Here is an 18,054-nt window from a genome sequence, read left to right as displayed (position 1 = left end):
TCTCGTTTCGTACTGAAAGGTTTGAGGCATAGGCCTACGCGCATTATCCACTCACGCGAGTGAACGTCAAAATAAAAGACGTCCGTTACCACAACACAAATGAAACCCAATGGTGTCCCGTTGTACACCAACAACGGGTGCTTCGCTTTTTCGCTAATGCTTCGCTAATGCTTCGCTAATGCTTCGTTAATGCTTCGCTATTCCGGCTCAAAGTAGATGTGCTACTTCTGTTTTTACCGTAGTTTCGACCCTCGCCGTGTAACGGTGGGGGCGTCGCGAGAACTGTAGCGAATAACCTCTTTTTATAATGTTCAGCACCTACTCTGAAACCCCGGGAAGTTTTTCCCACGCATTCGCATGAGTAACTAGGGGTAGAATAAAAACTGGGCCCTGGTCGCGAAATGGCGGCGACACGAGAGCAACCGTGTGCTGTAACATGGACGCCATGTTTGCAGCGTTTGAGACGGGGGGCGCGCTTAATCGAGCGGCAGCACGCTTACTCGATGAGCACGCTGGCTTATACTTTCATTTTTCTATTTGTTTATTTATTTATTAAAGTCTTTGAAATGTTTGCTTACCGCTGTGGAATCCGTGGTGCCATCGGGCATGGTGGGCAGATTCCGTCACCATGGACGCTCGAGGCGAGCCCCATAGGGCTCGTCATGTCTGGGAATAAATGTGGGTGCGTGATATATAGCGGGCACATTTATAGCACTGGGAGTACTGTCTATTAGAACTGACTTTGTTGACTGCAGAATACACTGGCACGGTCGCGTGTGTTGGAACTGTGCGAGCGAAAAGTTTTGGTGAAAATCCGGCCGCAGCGGGACTTGAACACTGTTGCTTTCCTAGGCGGGCTAGGAAGGCGTGGAGGCCTCGGGCTTGATCGCGATCTTTGGCCGAGGCCCACGCAGCGGAGGGCGGCGTCCAGCTGAGCGAGAGCGCGGTCTCGCCATATTTCGCCCGATGGCATGTGCAGCGGATTTTGTGGCGCGGAGAGTGAGGTCTGTGGTGCTCCGTAAATCCTGCACACAGATCGCTTCCGGGACTTCCTCGCCGAGATTACGGAGAAGGGTTGGCCTGAAAGATCTGTAACACCGCCATCGTGTTTGTCATGTCGACGCAGCTTGTCCAGCGGCGGCGTAGGCGCGACTGTTCAAAGCTGAAGACGTGCGGCAGGCTTTAGCACTGGAGGGAGGAACTGGTATCCTCTGTCTCTAGCACCGTCCACCACGGAGAATGCTGCTGAGGCAGAAGTACGCACCCTGGCTGAAAATGGAGCTTTCCAGGACTTTGCGACTTCTTCGTGAAGCTCAGGAAGAAAAGGCGTGAGTCGTGAGGACGGCGAAGTTGCTGTCAAAGAGCCCTTGCCGCTGTGGAATCCGTGGTGCCATCGGGCATGGTGGGCAGATTCCGTCACCATGGATGCTCAAGGCGGTGCGCTGGAGAGAGTTGCCGGGGGGACGGTTGAGCTCGCTGCCGGCCAACTGGGTGCTGAAGGGGCGGCTGCTGTCCGTGAGGGAGCGAAGGAGTCGCCGCCATTTGCTGAGGCCGAAGCCTGCTGCCATCTGCCATGACGGGGAGGAGCAGGGAACGGGGACTCCTGCCGTCTGCCCGAACCCGGAGGAGCCGTCGCCGTCCACCAAGCGGCGGAGGAGTATCAAGCTGTCCACCGAGGGCTATCCAGCGCCACCGCCAGGCGTATCTCATATCTCTCACGGAGGAGTGGAAGCATAAAAGGAGGAGCGACGATCATGAAGATCGAGAGAGGAACAGGCCTGATTTTATGTTGTGTTTTATTTCTGTTTTGCGTGGCCAGCAGTCGTCCGCGAGGGGCTGCTGGCTTATACTTTCATTTTGTATTTGTTTATTTTATGATTAAAGTCTTTGAATGTTCACCGGTTCCCAACTACCAAATACAACTACCAACTGAATATTACTTTCTAGCCCCTCCCATTTCGAGGGCGTTTTAACTCCTACGGCGGCTGTATTATTCCAAGATTAACATGGCTTCCAATTCGACTTCGTCCATGAGTGTTCATTGACGCGAGGAAAAGTATTCTAGACGGCGTTCTAGCATTATACACAACCATGCTGTAGTTAGCCAAGCAACTATAAACCTTAAAATTTACACAAATAGGCTGAATTACCTGTCGAGAAGAAAGCAGGCGACAAAAAAACGCGAAAGGCGAAGCTTGAATTTACAGGTAAGTCCCTCTTTGGGTAATGTATTTTCAAGATGGAGGCGCAACAGGGCTGCCGCCATTCAAGCGGCTCGCTCGTATATATTTTAAATGGCAGATTCTACGCTTTTGAGAATACTTGATTACTTGGTGGAAGTAATTACACATGAGCACGCATACTTTTGAAAAAACAAACTGTGTTTTGCTAAGAATCAACTTCATCTTTTAAGCAGGCTTAAAACATATTGTTTGTTTGTTTGTTGTGTGCTGCAGAAGCACCCAGCTCCAGAGGACTGGCTGTATAAAGAGGCTCTGGGTTTGTTCTTGGAGCCTGAGGTCGTGGATGGCCCATCTGTCGATCTGAAATGGAACGAACCTGACGAGGAGAAACTCATTCAGTTCATGTGTGCTGAGAAACAGTTCAGGTACAAACCAATTGTCACAGTGTGTGGTTTGTGTATTCCTGGTGTCCACTAGAGGTCCTCTTCCCCACAGTGTAATCCACATTATGAACTGCATTCCCCACAATCCTTGTCTGTACCAATCACTGTTCATTGCACTCAGCTGTTTCCCGTCATCATTGTTCCCAGCTGTTCCCTGTTTCATGGTTAGTTCTGTGTGTATATATCCCTGGTTGTTTCAGTGTTTGTCACAGAGTCCTTGTCTATTATCACGCTACTTCTGTTCCCTGTGTTTCCTGTTTGTGTTCTTGTTTTTGGATGGATGGATTTATGATGACGACTTATTGCCTGGACTGGATTCATGCTTACGGAAATCCCCAATAAATATAATAACTGCACTTGGGTCTTCCCTTTTCCCGTTCCTTCGTGTGTGGATCATGACAGAAGGACGTCCCTACAAGATCCAGCAGTATGGATTTTCGCGGGTTTTCCTCAACCACGAGGTCAGAGAGGAGGCAGCAGAGGGGGAGTTCAAGAGTTGAAGAGGTTTCCCCTCGTATTAACATTTTTCAGTGCCTGGCGTTATGGACCGACCAGACTGAGTAGGCCGTGGCGGTCAAGTCCCCTGAGCAGCCTTCCACCTGGAACAGAGAGTATTTTAGGGGAACCTGGCTGGTCAAGTTTAGAGGAACTCGTGGAGGACGCAGGGGAGGATATACTAGAGGTGAGCACCGACAGCATTCTCCATTTCGGTCATTCTTTAACCACGGGCCGGTGATGTTCAGCCCCGAGCGTCCTTCACCGCTGGTCCTGTCCAGCCCGGAGCCTGCACCTCGCCATAGGAAACGATGGAGGAGGAGGAAGACTTCCTGCCTCCCCAGTGAACCAGAGGTCACCCCGGAGATCGTTCCTGTGCAGCCCAGAGGCCGTCCCGGAGCAGCCCGCTGTCATCCCGGAGGTCGTCCCTGAGCAGCCCGCGGTCATCCCGGAGGCCGTGCCCGTGCAGCCCGCGGTCATCCCGGAGGTCCCCGAGCAGCCCTGCTTGCGCCGCCACAGTGTCTCGCCCTGCCGGCGCCGCCCCAGCGTCTCACACTGCCGGCGCCACAGCTCCTTGCCCTCTCGGCCTCGACGATTCTACCTATCAAGCATTTGTCTCTTCACATCAGATCTGCTGAGCTAGAGACGGTTCACGTCACGTCTGCCGATTCAGAGACGGTTCATGTCTGCCGAGCCAGTGTCTCCGGACAAGATGGCCGCCGCCAAGCCAGTGTCTGTTCCTGTTCCTGTGCCTGAGCCGGTGTCTGTTCCTGTGCCTGAGCCGGTGTCTGTTCATGTGCCTGAGCCGGTGTCTGTTCCTGTTCCTGAGCCGGTGTCTGTTCCTGTTCCTGTTCCTGAGGCGGTGTCTGTTCCTGTTCCTGAGCCGGTGTCTGTTCCTGTTCCTGAGACAGGTCACATTCACGTTTCCACAATCAAAGATACTTTGGTATAGCCCCCATGGAATTTCATACACTTGAATTTAACTTAACGTTTACTTCAGTAGAGGTATGCCCACGCTCCACGGCCCAGGTCCGCCCACGCCATGCCACGACCCAGATCCGCCCATGCTCTACGGCCAAGGTCCGCCCACGCCATGCCACGACCCAGGTCCGCCCATGCTCTACGGCCCAGGTCCGCCCACGCCATGCCACGACCCAGGTCCGCCCACGCCATGCCACGACCCAGGTCCGCCCACGCCATGCCACGACCCAGGTCTGCCCACGCCATGCCACGACCCAGGTCCGCCCACGCTCTGCGGCCCAGGTCCACCCACGCCATGCCACGACCCAGGCCCGTCCACGCCAGACAACGTCCCATGTCCTGTCCCCCTGCACGGGCCTGGCCCACCATCCCACCAAGACCTCCTCCACTCCACCACCCTCCTTGACTTATGTTTGGTTTTGTTGGGCGTTGGGAGCCGACCTTAGAGGGGGGGATCTGTCACGTTTTGGTTTTGTCATGTTTCTGTGTCTTGTCATGTGATTACCTGTTTGTCATGTGTCTTGTCATTGGTTAATTGTCTGATCATTGTTCACAGGTGTCCATTGTCTTGTAAGTCTGTGTATTTAAGCCCTTATGTTTGCCATGTGTCATTGTCAAGTATTGGTAGACCACTGTTTGTAAGTCTTTGTTCATGTCTTCATTTTGAGTTTTCATGCCACGCCACGTTTTTGTTTCATGTTTGTAATAAACTGCACTTGGCCTCTCAATAAGCTTGCCTCCAGTGGATCAGTTACAGAGAGAAACAACATGGGGCAGGTGATTGACTCTGGGATGCTAGTTTCTCAAGAGAGAGTCAAATGTTTATTTCCAGGAAAGTACAGGAAGAAAGTGCAAAAGACTGTTGTTCATTTCCAGGAAGGTTCTTTGTCTTCTCAGGAGTGGTCGTTCCTCAACCAGACTGCCCGGCATTTCTCAATTCTTACAGTGTTATAAAAATTGCGAGAGAGGTTTATATCTTCATACTTTATATCTTTATTTCAAGCTTCCATACTAACAGTAATTATTAGCACTCTGTACTAAAGCTTCTCTTTTCTTTTAGAATCCTCATGCAAACCTGTACCTTTAGTTCTGAAGGTGCAAAGTACAAAAGAGTATTGTTTAATGCAGACAAAAAACTGTTATATGATATTCTAGTGCTGACGTACAGAAAAAATTTAAATGTAAAAGGTTATTTGATAGTCTATATCCATGTTTTACAGACTTGGGCATTTGGTTTACTTTATTATGGTAATTTTAAATGCTTCACCTGTTGAAAGTACACATTGGAGACTCCTGGAAAGTCCTCTGCATCATTACTCTGTCTGTGAGAAAATCGTGCCTGACTTCTGTTTTACTCTGAATGAATGACGGACTGTACTGCTGTAGTAGGTGAGGCTTCTCTATCATTTTGTTGTCTCTCTTTAAGCACATTTGAGACTATCCAATTAAAAATTATTCACATTAAAATATAATTCAGAAAATATAACTTTTTAAGAGTCAAAAGAAAAAGTGTGACATCCGTGTGAAGCATTTTTGTAGAACGGAAACTCATGTTTTCGTGTTTGTACCTACAGCACTCGAGATGTCTGTGTTTCCTTTCATGGTTTTTCTATTCTTCTCCAGTGAACTTGTACTGGTATCTTCAGCAGGTGAGACGGCTATTGCTGTACAACTTTTAAAGGGCACCTATTATGACATTTAAAATGTTCCTAATGTTGTTTAGGGAGTCCCCAACAACAGTTTTACATGCATGCAATGACAAAAAACACTTTTGTTGTCGTATAATATGCATTTATTTTTACCTGATTTGCTCACCGACTCCCAAATGATTCGTTCAACGACTCGTTTTTCCAAACCCCTCCTCTGCGCGACGCTAATCTGCGTTGATTGGTCAGATGACCCAGCAGTGTTTACAGAGATAATACTTATTTTTAACACGGAGTACAATGATGCTTTTATCAATTAAATTGTGTTATAATAATGATTATAATCCACTGCTTTATAGTTTGTAGTAAAAAACGAAAAATAAGATAAAGAATTTAATGTTATGTTAGCGAGCATAACCCAGAGTTCATATTGTAAAAGCACAATCAGTCTTTGTTTGCGTTAGCCCGATGCATAAACATAACGTTTTTACACAAAAAAAATGCAGTTACGTTACTACGAGGTATTACTCTATTCTTTAGACAACAACGACAAACACTTCACATATCTCAATACAATTGCCATTGAAGACCTAGAAGCTAAACGGTGCTTACACAACAAACAAGATAATTATTAAGCATGCTACATAAAATATAAAAGCAAAAATTATTAATAACACTTACAGGTTGTGATACGGAGGAGGAAGCTGATGCAAATACACTTGGAACTGAACCTTCCTTCAATATCGCGAATCCAAGTTTGATTGCATTTAAGTTGGTAAAGCAATCGTCTTCAAAATGGCGCGAACAAAGCACAAGGCTCGGACTATACTTCTGTGGTATAGTTATATGAATTGTAGCCACTTAGTCTTCAAATGCTCCTCCTTGGGCAGATGTAAAAAGTTGGCTTTTGAGCCGCACTTCAGAACACAGCGTCTCGTCGCCATGATATTTTCCCTGGCCTTGGAGCGCAATAAGTGGGCGTATCGTATTCAAATAACTTGACAAGTTGACGTCATCTAGTCAGAGAAAAAGCTTCGGTCTTCTAACGATTCATAAAAATGATTCAGAGTCGACTCTTACTTTTGAAAGACAATAACTTTATATACGGTGCACTTTCATATTTCAAACTTTGCAGGATGTTTTTGTTCACTTAGATCTATGTTACACACTACATGAAAGGTAAATTTCAAAATTCCATAATAGGTGCCCTTTAAAAACTTTTTTTTTTTTAATTTGTGTTACAGTAATTACGTGAAACAAGATTTTAAAGTGTCTTTGTATGTTTGTTACTTTCTTTTCAGAAATTGTATATTTTGTAAGAAAATTAATTTTGCTTTAATTTGTACCCTGTATTACACTCATTTTGCAAAACAATATATTTTAAGCGGTTTGTATGTTTATATTTTTTTTCTGTTTTCAGTGTATAATGCAGAAATGCCAAGCAGAATAACAGCACTGAGCGGCTCTTGTGTGCAGATACCTTGTACATTTGAAGTGCCAGAGAACGAATTGAAGAATGCAACAAGTATATTTGGCTTTTGGATAAAGCATGATTTTGCTTTTCTCAGCTCAGGGAGTTTGGTAGTTTATAATGGAAGTACAAACATGAGCACAGCATTCAGTCGTATAGAGATAACTGGAAATCTTAGTCAGCATGAATGTACCACCGTTTTCTATGATTTGATGAACAATCATTCAGACAATTACTACTTCAGGGTGGAAATACAGCCACAGGACTGGAAACTCACATATCAGAATCCCATCAACATTTCTGTCTCAGGTAAGTGGGGCTCCACTAAAAACTATATTAATCTGTTGTGACATTTTAAAATGACTTCCTGATTATGATTCATGATTGTGAAGGCCCTGAGTATTTTTTAAATGAAAAATAAATAAAATAATGGTGTCCTCATCAGAGAAGAAAAGACCCTTTCAAGGAAAGTCTGTTCATTCGGTGGCCGTATTTGCAACGCGTCGCCTCCAGTCAATTATTTCGAGCATCCAAGACCAAATCCTATCTATTTGAATGGGAGAATCCTGAAATCTCAAAAACTGTTGTCCGAACAAACAATTGCATATTTCAAATCCGCAAAAATCCCCCCCCCCCCCCCCCCCCCCCATTATTATATAATGTTTAATAATTATTAATAGTGCTGTAAATTAACAGTTTATTGTAACACACATTATGTCTATCATATAATATATTGGGTATCGGGTAATGATTAAAAAAAATTTGTAAACCTTTAAGGAACCATTTTTTTAAACATCTATAAACATTACATAGATAGACGGACCAGATATTCCTAACACTTTGTTAAGGGTTACTAGTTGGTTTGTAAACTGTCTATAAACATTATCTGGAAGGTTATTATAAAGTTGCGACAGATGACTATAATACCTTGTTAAATAGTTAATAAACTGTACCAGTAAAACACGTGGGTTGTCCTGATACTGTACTTCAAAATGTAACAGTGTAAAAATTGCCACACAGAATAAAGTAACTGTTCAAGGTCCATTGGTAACTTATACAAATAATGTCATATTTGCGTAAACTGTTACTACTGTATATCACACGACACCAGCACATTAAGATAAGCTATGAAAAAATCATGTTCCTCTGCCTCTTTCTGGTTAAATACTGTTTATAGATGGGTAAAAAGACTGTTTGCTAACTGTTAAATGACAATTAACTAAAGATTAAATAACTAACAATTTACCATCTATTAATGATGGTTATTATTATAAAGTGTTACCGAAAAGATATGTTAGCATTTCCATATTTTGATATTAGAAGGGAAGGGATGCAGCTGCTTTCACAACTAGCCTACCAATGCTTAAAATCATCCCAAGCTAATGTTTGATGCACAGAATGTTTTGTATGGTTTTCCTAAACCCCATAAATAGATTATCACGGTGGAATAGTTAGTAGGCTATAGCATGCTATGCCACTTTCATCAAAACCTATTACAAGCTATAGCAATGTCATGTCATTAAATACGATAAACAGTGATTCTGGAACAGATCTGCGTCTTCCTTATCCCGTTAAAAAAACATATTATAGCAAAAGAAAAGTTGCACTAACTGTTCGTTACCAGCAGCATTTGCCGTCAGGCAGGTAGCTAACATAAACATATTTTTGCTAGCCTACCTGCTGCAAAATGACACCATTTGTACAAGACAAGTAGAGCTATTTTATCCAGTGTAATTTATCACTTACCACTATCTTGTTTTTCTTTTTCTTTTCTGGCTTCCTGAAGCATAATTCCGCTTCATTATGACTACCGAGGAGGTTTTGTATTTTGCCGGCCACAGAGATCGCGTGGTTGGCTGGCTGCTGTCAACGAGAGGGGCCCTCTTGAGAGGTATCCCGATAACAGTGTCATTGCACTTTACTGCATTGACTATCAAAGGGGTGCTCACGCAGTTTGTCGTTGCATTTTATTCTTAACCAGTCGTTGTCTTGGGGCCCCAGGCCAGCTCGGGGCCCCAAGCAATTGCTTGGTTTGCTTGCCTTGTCGCGACTGGGCCTGGTACTGATCCACTTGTCCGACACGAATGTCGCGTGGTGACTTCCCCCCCGTCTCCATGTGCTTACTTCTATTGGATAGCCGCGTCGCGTTCAACGGAATTAATTTGCATAAAGATGGGCATCGGCCAGCTTTTTGACACGCGGCATTTTTTTAAATGAAGCGCCACCTTCCCGGAATGCTTTGCGGGCGCGTCAAAGTCGCTTGACATCACCCATAGGAATAAAGTGAAGTGCAGCGCGACAGTAGTGTACCGTAACAGCAGCTGCAGTGACGCAATGACTTTACCGATCAGCGATTCTTTTATTTAGAAGGTGGGACATATTCTGCCATATTGTGTATTGTGCACCGTATTTGTATATCTGTATTATTTGATGTTGCTGCAAAAGGCAGTGGAAGTTATTTTGATTAAAGATTATGAGGGCACGTGATTAAAAAAATTATATACACAGATAAATCAATTATATAAACACTGCAATATTCAATAAAAACTAAAATTGTCCATTTTGATTTTATGACGAATTTAATCATTCATGCAAAATATATGATGCACACATGCGTAGGCAAATTCACAATTCGCCTTTGGCTAAGCCACGCCCTAGAATGTAGATTGACCAATCACAGTGCAGCCAAGAACGAGCTCCCACAGTGGTCCGACACTTTTTCACAGCGCTTCATTGACTTTAACACAGGCGTCTCATATTTTTGGTCTCTGCAGGCTATTACCGTAGTAGTTTTATCAAAAATATGGTTAAACGTTGTGCCTGGGGCATTTGTAACACAGATACGCGTTTCCCAGAGAGGTTGGAGGGGGTGTCCGTTTTTTTCCCTTCCCAAAACCGAAGTAAAATACTGACAAGTGTCGTTTTTGGATTAAACTGTGTGGACGTCCTCACAGTCAGCGAAACCCCTCAAGGATCAACAAGCTCACTTTTGTGTGCTCTATTTTTGCTTTTAACCTTACTCTGAAGTTATAGTTAGACAGTTTTATGCTGTTTAGGTTATGATTTCGGTTCTCTACCCTAATTGTTGATACGCTAGCACACGCTGCTAATAAATACAACTTTATACTCGCGTGGTCCGTTTGCTTTGTAATAACGATTATAGAAGTGAATAGAGACCTACCCAGCTTTGCATGAACAGTGTTGCTCTTTATTGTTAGTCCCAGCCTCCGTCTCCATTAGGATATGTGGTGGTTCATTTTTTTAACTGTGACCGTTATGCTTTTGCCTCTATTTGGATGCCTTGTTGTTGCTTGCGTTTCACCGGTATGGATTGAATATAGCCTTCGAACACACACTGCAGCCCCTTTTGCCTACTTCTATCGGACACTTTATTTGCTGCTTTATAAAAGTTTGATAAAATTCCAGCAGGAAGAGCGGTCACAGCATAAGCCATGATGTTGATACCAAACCAGAGCCCAGATGAAGTTGTCGGAGGTAGCAACAGTAACTAAGGGGGGCGGGCTTAGCCAAAGGTGAATTCACATACACAAAAAAACAATTCATGTTCTTGAAAATATATATATATGTGACCGATCACAGAAAGTAGGGACACCGACACACCCATGCAATCTCAGACATTGAAAAAGCCAATATGCTTGTTAGAGCTTTTGCAGACATACACAAGGGTAGCCACCTGGAGGAGCTGTATAAGAAAAGGTAAGAAGAGGTACTGGAAATAAATAGGAATATTTTAAATACCAAAGAGTCAAATATGTCTATTATGGATGTTGAAATCAATATGTCAGAACTTACAAGAGCATTGAGTAATACTGCATATTCTGCACCAGGGACGCACAACCTGTGTTATGCTATGTTTAGAAAATGACCTGATAATACATTGGAGAAAATTCTTAAGCTGTTTAACAAAGTGTGGAATGAAGGTAAATTACCAAGCATGTGGAAATGGGCAAGAATCCTTCCATTTTCTAAACCAGGTAAAGACTCAAGTGACCCAGGAAACTATAGGCCTATTGCACTCACTTCACATTTTGGAAAATTTATGGAAAAAATTATAGTTGGGCGTTTGAATTATTTTCTAGAAAACATAAATCCACTTAAAGGGTATCAAACTGGATTTAGGAGGTGTAAGTCAACAACTGATGCTCTGGTTAAAGTATGCAATGAAATCGAAAAGTCTTTAATAATGAAAGAAGTAATCCAGTAGGGGTTCAGCGAAGAAATCGGCAGCTGGCAGCAGGAAGTAGCTGCCGTTGACTGCCGGAAGCCCTACCAAATTAGGAGAGACCTGCCATTTTGTGTCAGCCAATCAGTATCGTCCAACTTAGCAGCAACCAATCACATGTAACTGTAAGTCAAGCAACAGCAGTCAACGGTGGCGCCGGCGATAGTAGTAAAACCACTGATATAGAATGACATTATATAGATCAGTGTGACGATGTTCGGCTGGATTGCCCTCGAGTGATACGAGAGGGCGCTCCACCTCTGCACTACTTTCCCTTGGACTGTTCACGCACACACCCTGGACTGATTTCTCACACACCTGTTTCCACTGATCACCCTCACACCTGCATCTAGTTTCACTCACAGCTCCACACACATTTATACCCCACTCTCACTATTACCCTTTGGGAAGTCTTGTTTTGCCGCTAATCAAGCGCAAGCACCCTCTGCACCTGCGCCAGTCACATCAAGCGTGAGTACGGCTTCAAGCTATCCAAAATTATCCTTCCCTGTGAAGTTTGATGGCTCACCTGTGGCATGTGAGGGATTTCTCCAGCAGTGCAGCGTGTATTTGGATCTTCAGCCCCAGGTTTACACCTCGGATGGCGATCGGGTTTCCTTCATCTGCTCACTGCTCACTGGAAAGGCTCTGGAGTGGGCAGGCGCGCTCTGGGGACCTGGTCGTATGTCGTTCCCTTCTTATGCCGTGTTTATCGCCCTATTCGGAGAGGCTTTTGAACTCCCCGCAGGAGAGGAGGATCCCGAGGAACGCACGCCACTAAAGCCTCTTCTCACTAAACTGTTTGATACTCCCTTGATAACCGTCAGAGGGGCTTTTAAGTATGCCGTTTCTGCCAAACTCACTCTTTGTGTTGGACCCCTCGAGTCCGTGTTCCGCACTGGTCCGGTTGAACTCTCTAAACCAGAGACAGCGGAGGTTTCGCCAGCCGAACCCGCGCTTCACGTCAGCCTCGACGAACCTGAGCCTCACGTCAACCACGACGAGCCAGCGATTAACGTCAGCCTCGACGAGTCAAGTGAGTCAAGTGAGTCAAGTGAGTCTAGTTCCGTGTCCAGTAATGAATTCACCCAAGTGAATGAATCAAGCCCAGTGAAGCGTCGTCACAGAAGGAGAAGGAGGACTCGTTGGGCTCGCCAGGTCCCGAGGGCGTTCCCAGACTCCGTGCCCTGCCGGCCCCGCCTCTGCGCCTCGCCCTGCCGGCCCCGCCTCTGCGCCTCACCTTACCTGCGCCTCTCAAGCTTCGGGAGCCGTTTCCAGTGGCGGTTTCCAGCCTGGAGGCTTTAGCCTTAGATTTCCCCATGTATTTTTTTTGGGGGGGCCGTAGGTACCCTGTGAGGGCCATGGAGGCGGCGCCTACATGGACCTTTGGACGTCCACCTTCGCCTGAGCTAATGTCACGTCCTGCTCCGCCCTGGCCGCCTTCACGTCCTGCTCCGCCCTGGCCGCCGTCACGTCCTGCTCCGCCCTGGTCGTCGGCACGCCCTGCTCCGCCCTGGTCGTCGGCACGCCCTGCTCCGCCCTGGTCACCCACGCTCCATGGCCCAGGCCCGCCTTGCCTGTGTCCGGGTCCCGTTCCCCTGCACGGGCCTGGCCCTCCATCCCTCCCCCAGAATTTCACTTCTTCACTCTGCCCCCCGTCTGGATTTTATTTGGAGCGTCTGGAAGCCGCTCCTTAAAGGGGGGGTTATGTGCCGATGTTCGGCTGGATTGCCCTCGAGTGCCACGAGATTGGCATGTGATAATTGTATCAGCTGCTCTGCCTCTTGTGTTGGTGTTACAGCACGGTGTTGCAGTGGAACATGTCGATCGCTGCATCGGAGGGTGAGCTAATGTCCTCCGGGGATGAAGATTAGGCTGCACTGCCTCCTTCGGGTGTGGCACCATTGCCCGAGTCTGACCCAGAGCGGACAGCAATGCCTTGCTGGGCCTCTGTGAGTGTCGCACATCTCTTCTATCGCCAGCGGGCAGCAGTGTGTGGCTCAAAGACGCTTCCAGGCCTTCTCATGTACCCTCAGCCTCACCCTGGAACAAGGTAAGTGTTGCACAGCACACTCAGATTCCAATGCGGGCCGCCTCAGTGCCCCCCGAGTCAAGTCCCTGTGTTCCACGGTAGAGCTACTCTGTTCGGCTTCCACCGAAGATGTAGTTTCCCACCAGTCATTAGCTGTCATGGACATTCATTAACAAGCTCACCTGTCTGCATTTAGTTCATTATCATTGTGAATTAAATTTCCTCTTTGTTCTCGGTTTATTTGTTGGTTCTTGTCAATGTGTAAGTGTAGTTTGGTTAATTAAATATTCTGCCTGTTTCTGTATTCTTGAGTTATTTGAGTTTGTAAATAAAGACTGTCTGAATTTATCATCTTCATCATGCCTACTAACCAGCACCTCCCAACCCATGACACAATGCCTGCTATCTTGTTCTATTCTTGACTCTGTTTTGTTTTGTTTTGCTTTGATACATAAATTTGAGGAAAACATTCCATCAACTCCTATGGTGAGAGTCAGAGTCGACTCCAAAAAACCTGGAATCAAGTACCCCTAAGAGCAAGATGGCGCAATAAGTCCTGCATTCGAAATAAAAGAGCCAATCAGCAATTGGTGAAGTCATCGCTTCATTAAAGCTGCCGTTAGAAGCTTCGGTTGCCAAATAAACTCTCAGGACTGCACATGCGCATTGGCTGGTCCATTTTTTTTAACACTGAGCATAATTAACAGGATTTGGTTTTAAATGACCAAAAAAGCTAGCCATAGTCGTTGCAGTATAGCAGCAGAGTGAACGAAGTGTTTATTGTGTTTTTGTAGCATGTATGTAGTTGTTGTATGTTTTCCTTAAATTTAAAAGTATTTTATACCATGTACACTTTGCCCTGTAGATTCACCACAACCTCTAATCCTTAAACCCACTGATCTGAAAGAAGTGATGGAGAACACAACAGTCAGTCTGAGCTGCTCTGCTGAAGCCCCCTGCCCCAAACACCCTCCTACAATATCCTGGTCTAACATCTCTGAATCTGCCCACATTACAACACAGTTACAGGAGAAATCTGATAAAACCCTGTTAGTGTTTTCAAACATGACCTTCACAGCTTCATACATGGATCACAGAAAGAACATCTCCTGCACTGCTACATATCCAAGAAAAACATCTAATGACTCAACTGTGGAGACCACCGTGATGCTACAATTCCTGTGTAAGTGATTTAGAGTAGTTTTGCTCTTTCATTAGCATTATTATGTTCAGATGTGTACTATTATAACATCTATTTTATCTAAAGAAGTTTCTATTTTGCCCTCAAGTTCCTCCAAAAGAAACTCGCATCACCATCGATCAATCTGCTTCAGTCTCTGTCGGCACTAATGTGACTTTGACCTGTAAAAGCAAAGCCAATCCATCAAATAACATGACCTTCTACTGGCACAAACGTGGACAGGAGAATCATCTTGATTTAGGAGAACAACTGATCTTTACTGTAAATAGGAGCAGTGGAGGCTGGTACTTCTGCATAGCAAAGAATGAACATGGTATTCAGAGGTCAGAAGAGATCGAGCTGATTATGGCAGGTGAGTTTATTTATGTACATATAAACGTCTGATGATCATCATAGGTAGCTCCAGTTTTATGATTGAATTTTATTTTTAAATGATTTGCACAACCTATTGACCAACTAATTTTGCTTTATTTTTTCAATCAGGCTCATTAGATCAGTCATTGATCATTGGCTGTGTAGCAGGAGTTTCAGCAATTCTGTTGACATTTCTTCTGATAACACTTTTCCTAAGGTAAGCACAGTTAGATGGTGAATTGTATGGAATAGAGCAACCAGACTTCAGAATAAATGAATTCAGACCTGTCATTTCTCTTTGAAACACATAATCTGGTGTTCACAACATGGTGGTATGTTGTGTATTTTATGGATTTCTGAATTTCCTATTAATACAGAGTGCAAAGAGTAAAGGCATTCACTATTATGGAAACCGACGTCTCAGATCAGGTATGTTTTACACTCTTTTAGCAGATGACGTTACTGTCATTTCAAATAGGAAGTGCCATAACAAGCAGATATCAAAACCATGCATTTACAATAATGGTTTATTATGTACAGAAACCAAAAACCGAGGACAGTGGATCCACATAAACATTTATTATGTTTTCTCTTTCAGGGTCAGGAAAAACAAGTGAAGACCATTTATGCTAATGGTGGTTTTGAGTCGGACGCAGAGCTAGAGATGCCAAAGGATGAGAATGAGGAGATTGACTTCTCCACTCCCCAAATCACCACAGCACAGGTCTCAGGACAAGAGACGGTATATGCCGAGGTCAGAGGCCCAGGGACGGAGATGAACCAGGATTACTTTACATTAGAATAAATGGCTTGAGTGAACTGTGTTATGTAGTATGTTTTATTGGCTTGGCTTATGGAAATAAAACATTTAACAACTTTCTTTTTTAATTTATATATATTACTGTACATCACATTCATTGTTTTTACTCAGTGATTAATGTCTTCCAGTCAGGCGTTTAAATGCTACATCATACGTATTCTGTAATTATAAACTTGAGTTGTTTGTTTTTTACTTCACAGTTCCAGTTTTTCTTCATTCATTCCTCCCTTCAATAAATGTAATTATCATCCTGAACCTATGTCAGTGCATGCTTATGTTTTAGTCGCAGATGAGCCAATATTAAACTTTTTTTTGGCAAAAGCGTGACAGAGCAAATGTATTTATAGTTTAGCGCATTACACAGAGTTAATTATAAAAACTTTTTTAACCAATGTTGTTTTCAGGCTAAATTTTGTGTAGCCTATATGTGTTCATTACAACTAGTTTATTTTAAATGAAAGCGATTTCAGTCAGAGGAGTTCAGAGCTGATTTTAAACTATCCCTTTAACATGTCTGAGACATAAGCAAATTGTCTTTTTTACCCTGAACATGGTCATAAATTTCATCATAATTACTCAAGTGTTAGCTACCTTATCCCTCTGCAGGAACTACTAGTGATCTGGGGCCGTATTCACAAAACATTTGATCAAATAATAGTTCTCAAATAGCAGTAAAAGTTCTTAGGTAAGAGTTTTCTCCTAAAACCTATTCACAAAGCTGCTGAGACTAACTTTTACAAAGGAATAAAGAGAAGTCTTGAACTAAGAGAAAGGGCGGGTTGACCTTGTTGCTATGGATGATGTCATCATGCTTACTAACTATGACCACAGTGATTGGCTGGTGGGGAAGGGGTCTCTTTCAGTAGTTTAATCAAATAAATATTAGAGCAAGGTATCATGTTGCCATTAGAAAAAAAGTTTTAAAATGAAAATGTAGGCTAAGTGTCACTAATTAAACAATTGTCAGCCTCTAACATGTCTGCATCTCGAGAGATTATGTATCCAATCAGCTTGAGAGGATCGAGGCATACAGTCGACTCACATCCCTCCTCCACCTCAACTCCTCACTCTCGGCTGGTTCCTATTCCCAGCCAGGAATATGGAGGAGATACTCTGGGATTGGGCTAAATTCTGAGCTTGGAGCCCTCGATCCCCTCGGACAGCACACAAAAAAGGCTTATTTTACCTGTTTATTCGATCAATTGTAAGTGTAAACTTTTGAAACAACTACTACAGGTAGGCCCAGATGATGGGACATTTTCAACTTGACTGCAATGTTTTATTCCACAATGCATTCATTCAATGTATTTTGCCTGTACATAAGTTAACCTTAATGTTATGTCATTGCAGATTAAAATCTATAAATCAAAATATTTCTAGCATTTATGAAGAAAAGGCTCAGCACTCAAGGCTTTATCGTATGTTGCCTCCTCAATGGTGTATTTGGGTGGATTGCCAGCAACAGCCATTTTGTCACATTGTGTTCTGTTTAACATTTTCATGGACCTTCAGTTTGTTGTCATTTGTTACAAGTCTTTGTTCAGATTCACGTCACTCGGCTGTCTCATTGGTTACCGTCATTATTAGTTCATCTGTGTCAGCTGTGTTCCTTTAATTATCCTCGTTTGTGTCTGCTTTGTAAGTTCATCCCTCTCAGTGGTTGTTCAGTCTGAACGTTATTTGGTGTGTGTGTTGCCCTGCCTGTCTGTGTAGTATTTGTATTGTCCTTATTAAACGTCGTTTTGAAACTTTATTCATCATCTTCTTCTGCCTTCCTGCAACCACCCGTGACACATTTTAGGATTGTTTGTGATTTGATCTCAGTGACTTAAAGGCACACCGTGGACTTTGTGACCTAAAGATTTGAAGCATATGAGTTATTTAAATGATTCCTCAGGCCAATATACAGCGCTTGACACTATCAATGCTCCGAGCGGGGCTGCCCTCTTGAAATACCGCCTATGTAAGTTTGGAGAAGACGCACCGTCTTTGGCCAGGTCATGAGACCTGGAGAACGAATCACTTTACGACCGTCACATGACCACAAGCTCTGATATACTCAAGGAATGCTTTTGCTACTATTTTTCCGCCTGCTCTACAAGGAAAAAGTTTAAAACGGCTTCTGAGGAGGCAAAAAATAGAAAACACGAGAGGGATCGTGGATGTCTTCTTGACTTTTGCGACA

At 44.1% G+C, this 18,054-nt stretch overlaps 1 protein-coding gene across 2 annotated transcripts; it reads left to right on the top strand.

Annotated features, from left to right (window-relative positions):
• Positions 1-5,435: 5,435 nt before the first annotated feature.
• On the top strand, positions 5,436-16,282 carry LOC306992958 (myelin-associated glycoprotein-like). Of its 2 annotated transcripts, none has more exons than XM_079602306.1 (8): positions 5,436-5,491; positions 5,677-5,751; positions 7,169-7,528; positions 14,360-14,677; positions 14,784-15,047; positions 15,188-15,266; positions 15,427-15,478; positions 15,648-16,282. In XM_079602306.1, the coding sequence occupies exons 1-8, from the start codon at positions 5,467-5,469 to the stop codon at positions 15,852-15,854; spliced, it is 1,380 nt and encodes a 459-aa protein (XP_079458432.1). In that variant the 5' UTR covers positions 5,436-5,466; the 3' UTR covers positions 15,855-16,282. The 2 variants fall into 2 exon arrangements, with proteins under 2 accessions (XP_079458432.1, XP_079458431.1); XM_079602305.1 differs by having other exon boundaries at positions 15,179-15,266.
• The last annotated feature ends 1,772 nt before the right edge of the window (positions 16,283-18,054 follow it).

This window comes from Phoxinus phoxinus, assembly GCF_949152265.1.
Source record: "Phoxinus phoxinus genome assembly, chromosome: 24".
Taxonomy (NCBI): domain Eukaryota; kingdom Metazoa; phylum Chordata; class Actinopteri; order Cypriniformes; family Leuciscidae; genus Phoxinus; species Phoxinus phoxinus.
The sequence above is the reverse complement of the archived record's forward strand: the minus strand, read 5'-3'. Positions and strand labels throughout refer to the sequence as shown.

Coding starts and splice junctions, on each gene's coding strand:
- LOC306992958 (XM_079602305.1), top strand. CDS start 5,467: ATGACGGACTGTACTGCTGTAGTAG. Junction 5,752..7,168: donor TGTACTGGTATCTTCAGCAG/GTGAGACGGCTA, acceptor TTCTGTTTTCAG/TGTATAATGCAGAAATGCCA. Junction 15,048..15,178: donor GATCGAGCTGATTATGGCAG/GTGAGTTTATTT, acceptor TTTTTCAATCAG/GCTCATTAGATCAGTCATTG.